The sequence below is a fragment of the Hyla sarda genome, chromosome 1 (assembly GCF_029499605.1).
Source record: "Hyla sarda isolate aHylSar1 chromosome 1, aHylSar1.hap1, whole genome shotgun sequence".
Taxonomy (NCBI): domain Eukaryota; kingdom Metazoa; phylum Chordata; class Amphibia; order Anura; family Hylidae; genus Hyla; species Hyla sarda.
This window is the reverse complement of record NC_079189.1, coordinates 545,294,831-545,309,383: the sequence shown is the minus strand read 5'-3', so window position 1 is coordinate 545,309,383 and position 14,553 is coordinate 545,294,831. Positions and strand designations below refer to the sequence as shown.

Below are 14,553 nucleotides of genomic sequence, written 5' to 3'. Positions count from 1 at the left end.
AGAGCTGTGTGCCTTTTGATAAATTAGGCGCTCAATAGACCAGCCTAACCCTCTATAGTTTGGTCTATATTGATGCGGGACATAAACAGCTTTGATAAATCTCCCCCATTGAACCCAGAAGGATGCCCAAGAAAACGCACTGCCTGGAAGGGGTTAAGTTTGACTTTAGATTTAGATTCCAACCCAGATCTTTCAGTATGGAGCAAACTGCTTGAATCTGCAATCGAAGGGTTTCTGATACTATCAGTAAATCGTCCAGATATGGAACTAACAGGATGTTGTGGGTTCTTATGAAGGCTGCCACCTCCGCCATCACTTTGGAGTATCCCAAGCCCCAAGGGTATTCACCAAAGGGATGGGCTTGGTACTGTAAATGGACCCAAGCCTACTCTTAGAAACCTTTGATGAGAGTTGTGGATGGGAATATGGTAGTATGCATCTTCCAAATCTACAGAGGTTATCATGCAATTTGGAAATAGTAGAGGGATTGTGGATTTTAGGGACTCCATCCTGAATCTTTTGTATGACAGAAAGTTATTTAACTTCTTTATTTTATTATTACTCTGACAGAACAGTTTTTTTTTTATTTTTTTTACTAAGGGAATAGAACTAAGGGAATAGAATCCCCTCCTCTCCTCCCATGGGGGACTGGAACCAGGACTTTTATGTTGAGATTTTATTTCTGCTACCATGGCCTCATGTTTCAGGGACTCTTTCACTATCCCAGTGGGAAAGAATCTGTCTGGAGGAAAAGACCGGAACTCCAGAAGGAGACCCGATCTCAGGGTGGTAAGAACCCAGGGGCTGGAAGAAATTTTCTCCCAGGTCCCCGCAAACCTAGACAGATGCCCCCCCACTGGGAGAAAGCCATCATTGCTTGGGATCTTTGGAGGTAGACTTTTTGTTGGGATTGAAGAGGAACCCTCTACCTTTACTAGGGACTTTAATTTTCCTATTGTCCTGAAACTTCTGATGAGGTTTCCTGGATTGTCTTTTGCTACGAAAGGAATCAGGGGCACGACCCTGAATAGGAAATCCTTTTTTCCTTTCAGAAGCCTTCTCAAGTACTTAGTCTAAGACGGGACCAAAAAGGCAATCTGCAATACAAGGGATGGAACATAGTTTGCCTTTTGAGCCCACATCACCCTTCCATTGCCTAAGCCATGTGGCTCTTCTAGAACAATTAGATATGGCAGCTGATCTGGCACCCAATCATACCGAATCTACCGAGGAGTCTGCCAAAAAAAAAAAAATCTACCACCTTAGAAATTACAGGTAAGGATTCAAAGATCTCTTCTCTAGGAGTCTGATTAACAAGATGGGATTGTAATTGTGAAACCCAGAGTCTTAGGAAGTGAGCGACACACGTAGCAGCTACATTCTGATAGAAGCTGAGGCCGCCTCTCAAGATTTTTTTTGTTAAAGAACTCAGTTTTTTTGTCCATTGGATCAGACAGAGTTCCTAGGTCCTCAAAGGGCAAGGCGGATTTCTTAGTCATTTTAGCCACCAGGCCATCAATTAACGGGGCTCTATCCAATGACTTAGTCACTGACTCCTCAATGGGTTATTTCCTCTTAAGGAGTTTAGGGAGGGGGGGAATATTTTTTTTTATCAATTATTTGCTTAGTTAAATTAAACATACGGGACTTCTTGGGCCCTAAACCTTCGTATAGGGAGTCTTCAGCCGTGACTGTCTTTCTGCTCTCCTCAAGGTTAACCGTTAGGCGGGATGCTTTGAGAAGCTGATCAGTATCATCTGGATAAAAAAAACAATTTGGGTTTAAACTCTGCTTGCTCTTCATCAGAGGAGGAAACTAGAGTAAGATTCTCCTCCTGAACACTAGGAGGACTGGAGTACCAACAATCCCAACAATTCCTAGTCCTTTTATCTATCTCCTCCTGGATGATTACTCTTAAGTTGCTAGCAACTGCAGAGGACTCCTAACTTCAATACAGGCTGCAGATATAGACTTTTTTTTATAGGCAGGATCTAGGATCTAACGGCTTCCTTCATTCTGGGGTTTAGAAGAAGACTTCTTGCTACCCTACAAGACAAAACAATAGCATGACTTAGCTAGCAGAATACGGTAATTAAATTGAAGTTCTCACCCAGAAGAAGATCCACACCTACGTAGTCGGGCTGGAACTACTCTTCTTGGAGCGTCCACCTCCCTCTGTCAAATGCTCAGACATGCTGGAGGAGTTTTTTCAGCAAAACACTGCAGGGCAACCAAGAATGGTCTGCTCAGCTGATAGCAGGCTGGAACTGTTGCTACCACTGGATACTGCTGCTGCGGCTGGAACTGTTGCCCCTGGATACCACTGCTGAAGGATGGAACTACTGCCCCTAGATACTGCTGCTGGCTTCTGTGGGCTGAAGCTGTTGCCACTGGATACTGCTGATGCTGTGGCCGGGTGCTGCGGGGCCTCAGAATATTGCTGTGGACTAGCTGCCTTCTGTCCACGGGGTTCCGGATGCTGTGAACGCCGACAGGGAATCCGAAAATGTAGGATTCCCAAGCCCCTTTTGAAAGGAGGCCGGAACCAGAAGTGACGCTATGCTGCCGGGCTGACTCACATCCGCCGGCATCACTGCACAAGCATCGTTCAGACCTGAGAGACGGGAGAGCTGGCAGAAACTGCGCTACTCCACAGCCCCCACCTACTTAGCCGCAATGACCGAGGGAAGGACAGAGATGCAGGGCTATTGGGACCCCACTGGACCCCCAGCAGGAATCGCCGGGTAAAATAACACCTACATAAATTGGGTATCTTTGTAACCATATGGACCTATAGAATAAAGATAAGGTGTCATTGTTACTGAAAAAGTGCACAGTGTAGAAATGAAAGACCCAAAAAGTTACAATATCCAATATGGTGGAGCAAAAAAACCCTTGTACTTGTCGCTGCTGCTTCTGGTCAAGAAAGGAGGAGAAGAAACTCCAGATATACTTCCAAGTGATTTATTAAATGAAATAACAGAAATACAGGCACAATGACGCGTTTCAATCTTAAGTATGGGGTGATTACCCCCGAAATGCATCATTGTGCCTGTATTATTATTTTATTTAATAAATCGCTTGGAAGTATCTCTGGAGTTTTTTCTCCTCCTTCCTTGACCAGAAGTAGCAGCACCAAGTACAAGGGTTTTTTTTTTTTTTTTGCTCCACCAAATTGGATATTCTACAGGACAGGCTGCCCCTGTCATCCTGTTACCCTCCAGGCTCAGCAGCTACTCCAAGCGCTCAGTACCCCAATACGTAACTAGGGTGATAAGCGCATCTTTCATTTGAGGTGAGCGGCCATCTATCAGAGATGTCAGTCCCTGTGGATTTTCTTTTCCCTTCGTCCTTGGGTAATACACGAGGTCTCTTTTTCTTGCATTAAAAAGTTTTTAAAAAATTGTTTTTTTTAATTTCAAAATTATTGAAATGATTGATGTCAATACAAAGTACAACTGCTGATGCAAAAAACAAGCCCTTATATGGGTCTGTAGGTGCAAAATTGAAAAAGCTATTTTTTTTTTAGAAGGGGAGGAAGAAAAAACGAAAGGTGCAAAAACAAAAATTGGCTTGGTCCTTAAGGAGTTAGAGATAAAAATAAAAAACTGCCTTTGTTACCCATAGCAACCAATTACAGCCCATGTTTCCTTTTTCAAGAATATTGTACAAAAATGGAAGTTGTACTGTGACAGTTTGCTATGGGCTACAAAGTTCTAGACAGTTTTGATAAATGAGGCCCAGCACTTTGCTCAGCACTTTCTAGAATTGTTTTTTTGTTTGCGATGGCTTATGTGTAATATAAAGAGTATCAAGCTGAATTTAGTATCAAGCTGAATTTAGCTTACAAATGTCTGGCTATCCAACCAGGGTGTCCCCAGCTGTTGCCACTGAAATTCCGTAGTGTGAACTGTGCAGCGGAATTCCATTGCCAGCAATAGGATTCTGCAGCACCGCAATTTCTGATGTAAATTCTGTAGTGTGAACCTAGCCTAAACATATGTATCCACTTCAGCTGTGTAGAATATACAAGTTTTTTTGGAACAAGAATGATCCCATTTATTGACAGCAAACAGCTATACATTAGGAATTTCCGTGGCAGAAACATGCATTCTGCGGATTCCTCTCAGAAATGTATTACAGTCTATCGAGGCTACACATTTCCAAGCGGTCCTAGCACCAGCAAAACATGCACATTTGCATAATGTCTGCCTGTGTTTTTGCGGCGGACATTCTGAAAATGTATTTCCGTGTAAGCGCAGCCTAAGACTACGTTCACATGGTAGAATTTACATGCGGAATCTGTTGAGTAAGTTCAGTGCAGAAATTCTTCAAAATTTACTGCACATTGTATTGAATGGGGATTCCGCTGTCCCTGTCACACAACGGGATTTCCGCAGTGGAAATTCTGCAAAAACATTGAAGCTGTCTTTAAATTTTGCGGAATTCCGTGTTAAAAGGGGTTAGAGAGGCTCTCGTCACACTAATCACCAAATAGAACTGACACGCCCAGCTGACACCTATAGGTTCAAGGTCACGGATATTTAGGAAAAATATTTTATTTAGATAATAAAATTTAAAAACAGTGTTATGTACCATATAAAAAATAGTTTAAAATATGACCGGTGGTACACAGGGCCCTTGTGTGCCACTAAGGTCAAAACGTGATATAAAATAAATCAGTACATACTATAAATGAATAGATATGCATATAAAATGTTCAGGATCACCAAATATTGAATATAATAAATCCCACAATGTATACAAATTGGCTACAAGTGGTGACTAAAAGACGGTTCCTTATGGTTAGCCACAATTTCTTGTAGCCTCCAAAGGGAGATCGCTCTGTCTTCTAATATTGAATCACCGTATCAGCTGATATACTATACCGGTAGTATTGATAATCAAACAAGCTGCTGAAGAAAAGTCTTGAAAGGTGTTGAAACGCGTCCAGCTAGTTACTGGAATCGCCACTGACTACCCACAGTGTTACCAATTGGATATACTATTGCACCGCACACACACACAATCACGGCTGCTTATTTAACAGCAAGGAGGGTGCGCTACCTACCATGAGGACGACATTATCTCTCCAAGGAACAGGAGCGCTGTAGTTCACCCGACCGGAGCCCATCTGTCCATGCTGCGACACTTAGGAGACGGCCGAGTCTCCCGCAGCACACCCTCTTGCTTAAGAGAGCCGGATGTGAGGATAAAGACCAGCGTGTCCTTGTACCAGTAAGGTAAGCGGTCACAATACCGTGCTATGACTAGTAGATCCAGCATGCCCTTGCTGTAATAACTATTTCAATTACTGCCTACCTCAGCATACTAAGACTAGTGATTCAGAATGCGTCTGATACAAACTTGATAAAACAAATACTACTTACTACTACCTAGGTCTTTTCTTCAGCAGCTTGTTTGATTATCAATACTACGGTATAGTATATCAGCTGATACAGTGATTCAATATTAGAAGACAGAGCGATCTCCCTTTAGAGGCTACAAGAAATTGTGGCTAACCATAAGGAACCATCTTTTAGTCACCACTTGTAGCCAATTTGTATCCATTGTGGGATTTATTTGATTCAATATATGGTGATCCTAAACATTTTATATGCATATCTATTCATTTAAAGTATGTACTGATTTATTTTATCACATTTTGACCTTAGTGGCACACAAGGGCCCTGTGTACCACCGGTCATATTTTAAACTATTTTATATAGTACATACCACTCGTTTAAATGTTATTATCTAAATAAAATATTTTTCCTAAATATCCATGACCTTGAGCCCCAGATTGTTATTTTATATAAGTTTGTAAATGACTTCCATTTAAAAATCTTAATCCTTCCAGGACTTATCAGCTGCTGTATGCTCCACAGGAAGTTTTTTTTTCTTTTTGAATTTCCTTTCTGTCTGACCACAGTGCTCTCTGCTGACACCTCTGTCCAGGTCAGAAACTGTCCAGAGCAGGAGAGGTTTGCTATGGAGATTTGCTCCTACTCTGGACAGTTTCTGACCTGGACAGAGGTGTCAGCAGAGAGCACTGTGGTCAGACAGAAAGGAAATTCAAAGAGAAAATAACTTCTTCAGGAGCATACAGCTGATAAGTCCTGGAAGTGTTGAGATTTTAAAAAGGTAGTCATTTACAAATCTGTTTAACTTTCTGGCATCAGTCGATTTAAAAAAAGATTTGGTTTTTCCACCACCCTTTAAGCGTACAGAAATTCAGCACAATTTCAGGCACATTGTGCGCGGAACCCTTAAATCGGCAAAAAAAAAATAATAAAAAACCAGCGTCCAGCTTGGCAGAAAGGAATCTGAGCGGAAGCGCAGAAATTCCACCGTGTGAACACAGCCTAAGAACATGCACAGACCCTAAAATTCTATCACACTACTGCCGTGCAATACCAGCCTAAAACATAAAAACAATAAATAATTGTATGCATCCTAAAGATGATCACTGACCATGATCTAATCCACTACATTCCAAGACTTCTCAAAGCATGAAAACTTTTTTTTTTTCCCCAAACATTTTGAAAATAACGTATTAATATCTTAGAAGTATAATTTTTCTACATCCTTCCGTCTGCTTGGAAAGGTCACATTTTGCACCGGAGCCTGCGAACAGGAGGATGCGAATCCTTGTCCACCATCACGGAGAACATTTACGCCACATGACAAAAGGCATTTATCAAAGTCATGAACACAACACTTTCTCACCTGGGGTCACTCCGGCAGAAATTCTATTTCGGATTTTTTTTTTTTTTTTTTTACTGTGCGTCCGACGAGACGGGGACAGAATAACCTAGAGACCACAAATCAAACACCCCGGGTCCGACACAGAAGCCAGATCGCCAGTCAGAACCCATTACACAAGTTAATCATTCCTTGTTTTCACGGCCATGTACGTCTTTTTCGCTTAGTCAAATGAGCGTCTGGTGCTGCCACATTACAGTCTCCTATTACCCGGCATTCTGCATGTCTCAGCATTTCCCTGCCTCGCTGCTGATTCCATAGGATGCGAGGTGGAGGTATCCCAATCTGCAATTCTAATCAATATTGACTGGAATAAATGAATGATGGCGCCCTGCTATACCGTGTAGACACAACATGGCAGCTGTAGAATAAGCAGCGACACCTAGCGCCCTATCGAACAAGCACTCTTGTGTATTACTGACCATCGATACCAGTGTTTCCCAACCAGTGTGTCACCAGCTGTTGCAAAACCACAACTCCCAGCATGCCCGGACAGCCTTCGGCTGTCCGGGCAAGCTGGGAGTTGTGGTTTTGCAACAGCTGAAGGCACGCTGGTTGCGAAACACTGATCTATAGGATAAACCATTCACAATTTTGAATCCAGTCCAAAAAGTCACAGACACCATCAGAGCTCATATCACTAAGTGTGTATGACACAAGAGCATCGCAATGCCGAGCGTACACACAACTCATACTGGGAGATGCAAAGATATTTACCTTGGCACAAGCCTCTCATTCACGTCCAGCTTATCGCTGCTGTCATAACGGGATATCCACGTGTCTGAGTGTATATAGATACCACACACGTTATATCCACAGACATACTCTTTATGCATCTGAAGTTAGGATGTGAAATCCACTGGGGAAAAATGAGCGACATGTGTGCGGCACAACTTGGTGCTATATGTACACGCTGACGCAATATAGTGTATACATAAGCACACAAACAAAAAAAAAAATATATATATATATATATATATATATATATATATATATATATATATATATATATCTACACATACACATGTACGTGCGTGTGTAATATGTACCTTAACACATGTATTTTGAAAACTGCTGTTGAGGTGTATAGTGCTGTATAATGTTAGTTTGTACACTATGATTAACTATATAGATATATATATATATATATTTTTTTTTTCAGTTGCAAACTACCCTGGGTACAGTAACTGACTGCAACACGTACCACGTTGCAGAATATGTTGGCACTATATAAATGAACCGTATACAAGTAAATACACCTCAGTTAGGAATATGCACACCATAAATTTCACAGACACCTTATATAGATAGAGATAGAGATAATATATATATTTTATACGCACACTGATATAAGTGAAAACTCCCCTGGGAACAGTGACCGACTGAAACATGTACAGCACTGCAGAATATGTTGGTGCTATGTAAGTGAACAGTATAAAAGTATATACAACTTAGCTAGGTATTTGCACACCTTAGGTACACTAGAATAAGTAACTACCCTGGAATTAGTGATTGACTGCAACATGCACATCGCTGCAGAATATGTTTGCGCCATATAAAAAAACAATATACAGGTATGTAGGCATTAGCTAGGTATTGGATCACTATACAGTACCTTCATACATAGATATACACACACTATAATAAGTGCAAGCTGTATTGAGGACAGTGATGGCAACAAGTGCATTGCTGTGGACTATGTTGGCGCTATATAAGCGACCAGTATATAGGTAAATACACCTTAGCTAGGTATGTACCCACCATATAAGCATAAGTCCATAGACAGCTGTACATACACTAGAATAGGTGCAAACGCCCCCAAGGGACAGTGACTGCAACACATACAGGCTGTGGAATATGTTGGTGAGATATAAGTGAACAGTATATCTCTCTATCTCCACACTATACCTGCATACACACCTTTTTAGATACACACACACACACACACACACACACACACTATAGCAAGTGCATGCTGCATTAGGAACAGTTATTGCACCACGTACAGCGCTGTGGAATATGTTGGTGCTATATAAGTGAACAGTCTATAGGTAAATATATATATATCCACACTATACCTGCATACACACCTTTTTAGATACACACACACACACACTATAGCAAGTGCATGCTGCATTAGGAACAGTTATTGCACCACGTACAGCGCTGTGGAATATGTTGGTGCTATATAAGTGAACAGTCCATAGGTAAATATATATATATCCACACTATACCTGCATACACACCTTTTTAGATACACACTATAGCATGTGCATGCTGCATTAGGAACAGTTATTGCACCACGTAGAGCGCTGCGGACTATGTTGGCGCTATATGAAGCCAGTCTATAGTATACATATATACACGTAGTATGGATGCAGCAGGGCTCTCACCTCCTCGTCCGCCTCGTCCTGCTCCCGTCTCCCCGCTGCCGCCCCCTCCTCCTCCTGTCTCAGGTGTTGCCCCTCAGAGTCGCAGTCGGTGTTGCTCCCCCCGGTAGACGCCTTCATCTCCCCTTCTGACAGAGTCTGGGAGCCGGAGGAGGAAAGTGATGAAGAGGAGGAGGAGGAGGAGGTGTCCGCTCCCTCGGAAACTTTGCCGTCCATCTCTCCAGGACCGGAGTGAGCGCTTCCTGAGGCGGCACCGCAGAGAGAGTCTGAGCGGGTACCGGCATGGGTTATATACTGCGGGTCTGCGCGGTGCGGGGAAGCCGGGTGTCACTGCCAGCCATGCCCGGGAGATGCGCAGACCTTCTCGAACCTTTCTGCCTCTGCAAAGCCACCGCTGCCCGCCACCGCTCCACCTCTCCCGGGCGTGCTCGGGGAATCCGCTCCAACCCGCGGCTCCTGCAGCCAATGAGCTCCGCACCTGGGGGCGGTGCGAGCAACAAGTCTCTGCGGGCAGGAGAGCGGCAGGTGAGGGAGGAGAGCCGGGCACAGGTGAGGGATAGTATAGCCAGGCAGTGCCACAGGTGAGGTATGGCAGAGCCCGGCAGTGCCACAGGTGAAGGATGGCAGAGCCAGGCAGTGCCACAGGTGAGGGATGACAGAGCCAGGCAGTGCCGCAGGTGAGGGATGGCAGAGCCAGGCAGTGCCACAGGTGAGCAGGGATGGGAGAGCCAGGCAGTGCCACAGGTGAGGGATGGCAGAGCCAGGCAGTGCCGCAGGTGAGGGATGGCAGAGCCAGGCAGTGCCACAGGTGAGCAGGGATGGGAGAGCCAGGCAGTTCCACAGGTGAAGAGGGATGGGAAAGCCAGACAGTGCCACAGGTGAGGGATGGTAGAGCCAGGCAGTGACACAGGTGAGGAGGGATGGGCGAGCCAGGCAGTGCCACAGGTGAGAAAGGGGATAGCCAGACACAGGTGAGGGAGGAGAGAGCCAGGCAGTGCCACAGGTGAGGAATGGCAGAGCCAGGCAGTGCCACAGGTGAGGAGGGATGGCAGAGCCAGGCAGTGCCACAGGTGAGGAGGGATGGGAGAGCCAGGCAGTGCCACAGGTGAGGAGGAATGGGAGAGCCAGGCAGTGCCACAGGTGAGGAGGGATGGCAGAGCCAGGCAGTGCCACAGGTGAGGAGGGATGGGAGAGCCAGGCAGTGCCACAGGTGAGAAAGGGGATAGCCTGGCACAGGTGAGGGATGGGAGAGCCAGGCAGTGCCACAGGTGAGGAGAGATGGGAGAGCCAGGCAGTGCCACAGGTGAGGGATGACAGAGCCAGGCAGTGCCACAGGTGAGGGATGGCAGAGCCAGGCAGTGCCACAGGTGAGGGATGGCAGAGCCAGGCAGTGCCGCAGGTGAGGGATGGCAGAGCCAGGCAGTGCCACAGGTGAGCAGGGATGGGAGAGCCAGGCAGTTCCACAGGTGAAGAGAGATGGGAGAGCCAGGCAGTGCCACAGGTGAGGGATGGGAAAGCCAGACAGTGCCACAGGTGAGGGATGGCAGAGCCAGGCAGTGCCACAGGTGAGGAGGGATGGGCGAGCCAGGCAGTGCCATAGGTGAGAAAGGGGATAGCCAGGCACAGGTGAGGGAGGAGAGAGCCAGGCAGTGCCACAGGTGAGGAATGGCAGAGCCAGGCAGTTCCACAGGTGAAGAGGGATGGGAAAGCCAGACAGTGCCACAGGTGAGGGATGGTAGAGCCAGGCAGTGACACAGGTGAGGAGGGATGGGCGAGCCAGGCAGTGCCACAGGTGAGAAAGGGGATAGCCAGACACAGGTGAGGGAGGAGAGAGCCAGGCAGTGCCACAGGTGAGGAATGGCAGAGCCAGGCAGTGCCACAGGTGAGGAGGGATGGCAGAGCCAGGCAGTGCCACAGGTGAGGAGGGATGGGAGAGCCAGGCCGTGCCACAGGTGAGGAGGAATGGGAGAGCCAGGCAGTGCCACAGGTGAGGAGGGATGGCAGAGCCAGGCAGTGCCACAGGTGAGGAGGGATGGGAGAGCCAGGCAGTGCCACAGGTGAGAAAGGGGATAGCCTGGCACAGGTGAGGGATGGGAGAGCCAGGCAGTGCCACAGGTGAGGAGAGATGGGAGAGCCAGGCAGTGCCACAGGTGAGGGATGACAGAGCCAGGCAGTGCCACAGGTGAGGGATGGCAGAGCCAGGCAGTGCCACAGGTGAGGGATGGCAGAGCCAGGCAGTGCCGCAGGTGAGGGATGGCAGAGCCAGGCAGTGCCACAGGTGAGCAGGGATGGGAGAGCCAGGCAGTTCCACAGGTGAAGAGGGATGGGAGAGCCAGGCAGTGCCACAGGTGAGGGATGGGAAAGCCAGACAGTGCCACAGGTGAGGGATGGCAGAGCCAGGCAGTGCCACAGGTGAGGAGGGATGGGCGAGCCAGGCAGTGCCATAGGTGAGAAAGGGGATAGCGAGGCACAGGTGAGGGAGGAGAGAGCCAGGCAGTGCCACAGGTGAGGAATGGCAGAGCCAGGCAGTGCCACAGGTGAGGAGGGATGGCAGAGCCAGGCAGTGCCACAGGTGAGGAGGGATGGGAGAGCCAGGCAGTTCCACAGGTGAGGAGGGATGGGAGAGCCAGGCAGTTCCACAGGTGAAGAGGGATGGGAGAGCCAGGCAGTGCCACATGTGAGGGATGGCAGAGCCAGGCAATGCTACAGGTGAGGGATGGCAGAGCCAGGCATTGCCACAGGTGAGCAGGGATGGGAGAGCCAGGCAGTGCCACAGGTGAGCAGGGATGGGAGAGCCAGGCAGTGCCACAGGTGAGCAGGGATGGGAGAGCCAGGCAGTGCCACAGGTGAGGGATGGGAAAGCCTGACAGTTCCACAGGTGAGGAGAGATGGGAGAGCCAGGCAGTGCCACAGGTGAGGGATGACAGAGCCAGGCAGTGCCACAGGTGAGGGATGGCAGAGCCAGGCAGTGCCACAGGTGAGGGATGGCAGAGCCAGGCAGTGCCGCAGGTGAGGGATGGCAGAGCCAGGCAGTGCCACAGGTGAGCAGGGATGGGAGAGCCAGGCAGTTCCACAGGTGAAGAGGGATGGGAAAGCCAGACAGTGCCACAGGTGAGGGATGGTAGAGCCAGGCAGTGACACAGGTGAGGAGGGATGGGCGAGCCAGGCAGTGCCACAGGTGAGGAGGGATGGGAGAGCCAGGCAGTGCCACAGGTGAGAAAGGGGATAGCCTGGCACAGGTGAGGGAGGAGAGAGCCAGGCAGTGCCACATGTGAGGAATGGCAGAGCCAGGCAGTGCCACAGGTGAGGAGGGATGGCAGAGCCAGGCAGTGCCACAGGTGAGGAGGGATGGGAGAGCCAGGCAGTGCCACAGGTGAGAAAGGGGATAGCCTGGCACAGGTGAGGGATGGGAGAGCCAGGCAGTGCCACAGGTGAGGAGAGATGGGAGAGCCAGGCAGTGCCACAGGTGAGGGATGACAGAGCCAGGCAGTGCCACAGGTGAGGGATGGCAGAGCCAGGCAGTGCCACAGGTGAGGGATGGCAGAGCCAGGCAGTGCCGCAGGTGAGGGATGGCAGAGCCAGGCAGTGCCACAGGTGAGCAGGGATGGGAGAGCCAGGCAGTTCCACAGGTGAAGAGGGATGGGAGAGCCAGGCAGTGCCACAGGTGAGGGATGGGAAAGCCAGACAGTGCCACAGGTGAGGGATGGCAGAGCCAGGCAGTGCCACAGGTGAGGAGGGATGGGCGAGCCAGGCAGTGCCATAGGTGAGAAAGGGGATAGCCAGGCACAGGTGAGGGAGGAGAGAGCCAGGCAGTGCCACAGGTGAGGAATGGCAGAGCCAGGCAGTGCCACAGGTGAGGAATGGCAGAGCCAGGCAGTGCCACAGGTGAGGAGGGATGGGAGAGCCAGGCAGTGCCACATGTGAGGAGGGATGGGGGAGCCAGGCAGTTCCACAGGTGAAGAGGGATGGGAGAGCCAGGCAGTTCCACAGGTGAAGAGGGATGGGAGAGCCAGGCAGTGCCACATGTGAGGGATGGCAGAGCCAGGCAATGCTACAGGTGAGGGATGGCAGAGCCAGGCATTGCCACAGGTGAGCAGGGATGGGAGAGCCAGGCAGTGCCACAGGTGAGCAGGGATGGGAGAGCCAGGCAGTGCCACAGGTGAGCAGGGATGGGAGAGCCAGGCAGTGCCACAGGTGAGGGATGGGAAAGCCAGGCAGTGCCACAGGTGAGGGATAGGAAAGCCAGGCAGTGCCACAGGTGAGGGATGGCAGAGCCAGGCAGTGCCACAGGTGAGTAGGGATGGGCGAGCCAGGCAGTGCCACAGGTGAGAAAGGGATAGCCTGGCACAGGTGAGGGATGGGAGAGCCTGGCAGTTCCACAGGTGAGGAGAGATGGGAGAGCCAGGCAGTGCCACAGGTGAGGGATGACAGAGCCAGGCAGTGCCACAGGTGAGGGATGGCAGAGCCAGGCAGTGCCACAGGTGAGGGATGGCAGAGCCAGGCAGTGCCGCAGGTGAGGGATGGCAGAGCCAGGCAGTGCCACAGGTGAGCAGGGATGGGAGAGCCAGGCAGTTCCACAGGTGAAGAGGGATGGGAGAGCCAGGCAGTGCCACAGGTGAGGGATGGTAGAGCCAGGCAGTGCCACAGGTGAGGAGGGATGGGCGAGCCAGGCAGTGCCACAGGTGAGAAAGGGGATAGCCAGGCACAGGTGAGGGAGGAGAGAGCCAGGCAGTGCCACAGGTGAGGAATGGCAGAGCCAGGCAGTGCCACAGGTGAGGAGGGATGGCAGAGCCAGGCAGTGCCACAGGTGAGGAGGGATGAAAGAGCCAGGCAGTTCCACAGGTGAAGAGGGATGGGAGAGCCAGGCAGTGCCACAGGTGAGGGATGGCAGAGCCAGGCAATGCTACAGGTGAGGGATGGCAGAGCCAGGCAGTGCCACAGGTGAGCAGGGATGGGAGAGCCAGGCAGTGCCACAGGTGAGCAGGGATGGGAGAGCCAGGCAGTGCCACAGGTGAGCAGGGATGGGAGAGCCAGGCAGTGCCACAGGTGAGGGATGGGAAAGCCAGGCAGTGCCACAGGTGAGGGACAGGAAAGCCAGGCAGTGCCACAGGTGAGGGATGGCAGAGCCAGGCAGTGCCACAGGTGAGGAGGGATGGCAGAGCCAGGCAGTGCCACAGGTGAGAAAGGGGATAGCCTGGCACAGGTGAGGGATGGGAGAGCCAGGCTGTGCCACAGGTGAGGAGAGATGGGAGAGCCAGGCAGTGCCACAGGTGAGGGATGACAGAGCCAGGCAGTGCCACAGGTGAGGGATGGCAGAGCCAGGCAGTGCCACAGGTGAGGGATGGCAGAGCCAGGCAGTGCCGCAGGTGAGGGATGGCAGAGCCAGGCAGTGCCACAG

At 49.8% G+C, this 14,553-nt stretch overlaps 1 protein-coding gene across 4 annotated transcripts in view; it reads right to left on the bottom strand.

Moving 5' to 3' along the window:
- Nucleotides 1–9,605, bottom strand: part of MAST4 (microtubule associated serine/threonine kinase family member 4) — a 632,006-nt gene extending 622,401 nt beyond the window's left edge. For all 4 annotated transcript variants that reach the window (XM_056541555.1, XM_056541557.1, XM_056541556.1 and 1 more), the window contains exon 1: nt 9,159–9,605. In XM_056541555.1, the coding sequence (XP_056397530.1) occupies nt 9,159–9,371 (213 nt within the window). In that variant the 5' untranslated portion in view covers nt 9,372–9,605. The remainder of the gene's footprint in view (nt 1–9,158) is intronic.
- Nucleotides 9,606–14,553: the final 4,948 nt, after the last annotated feature.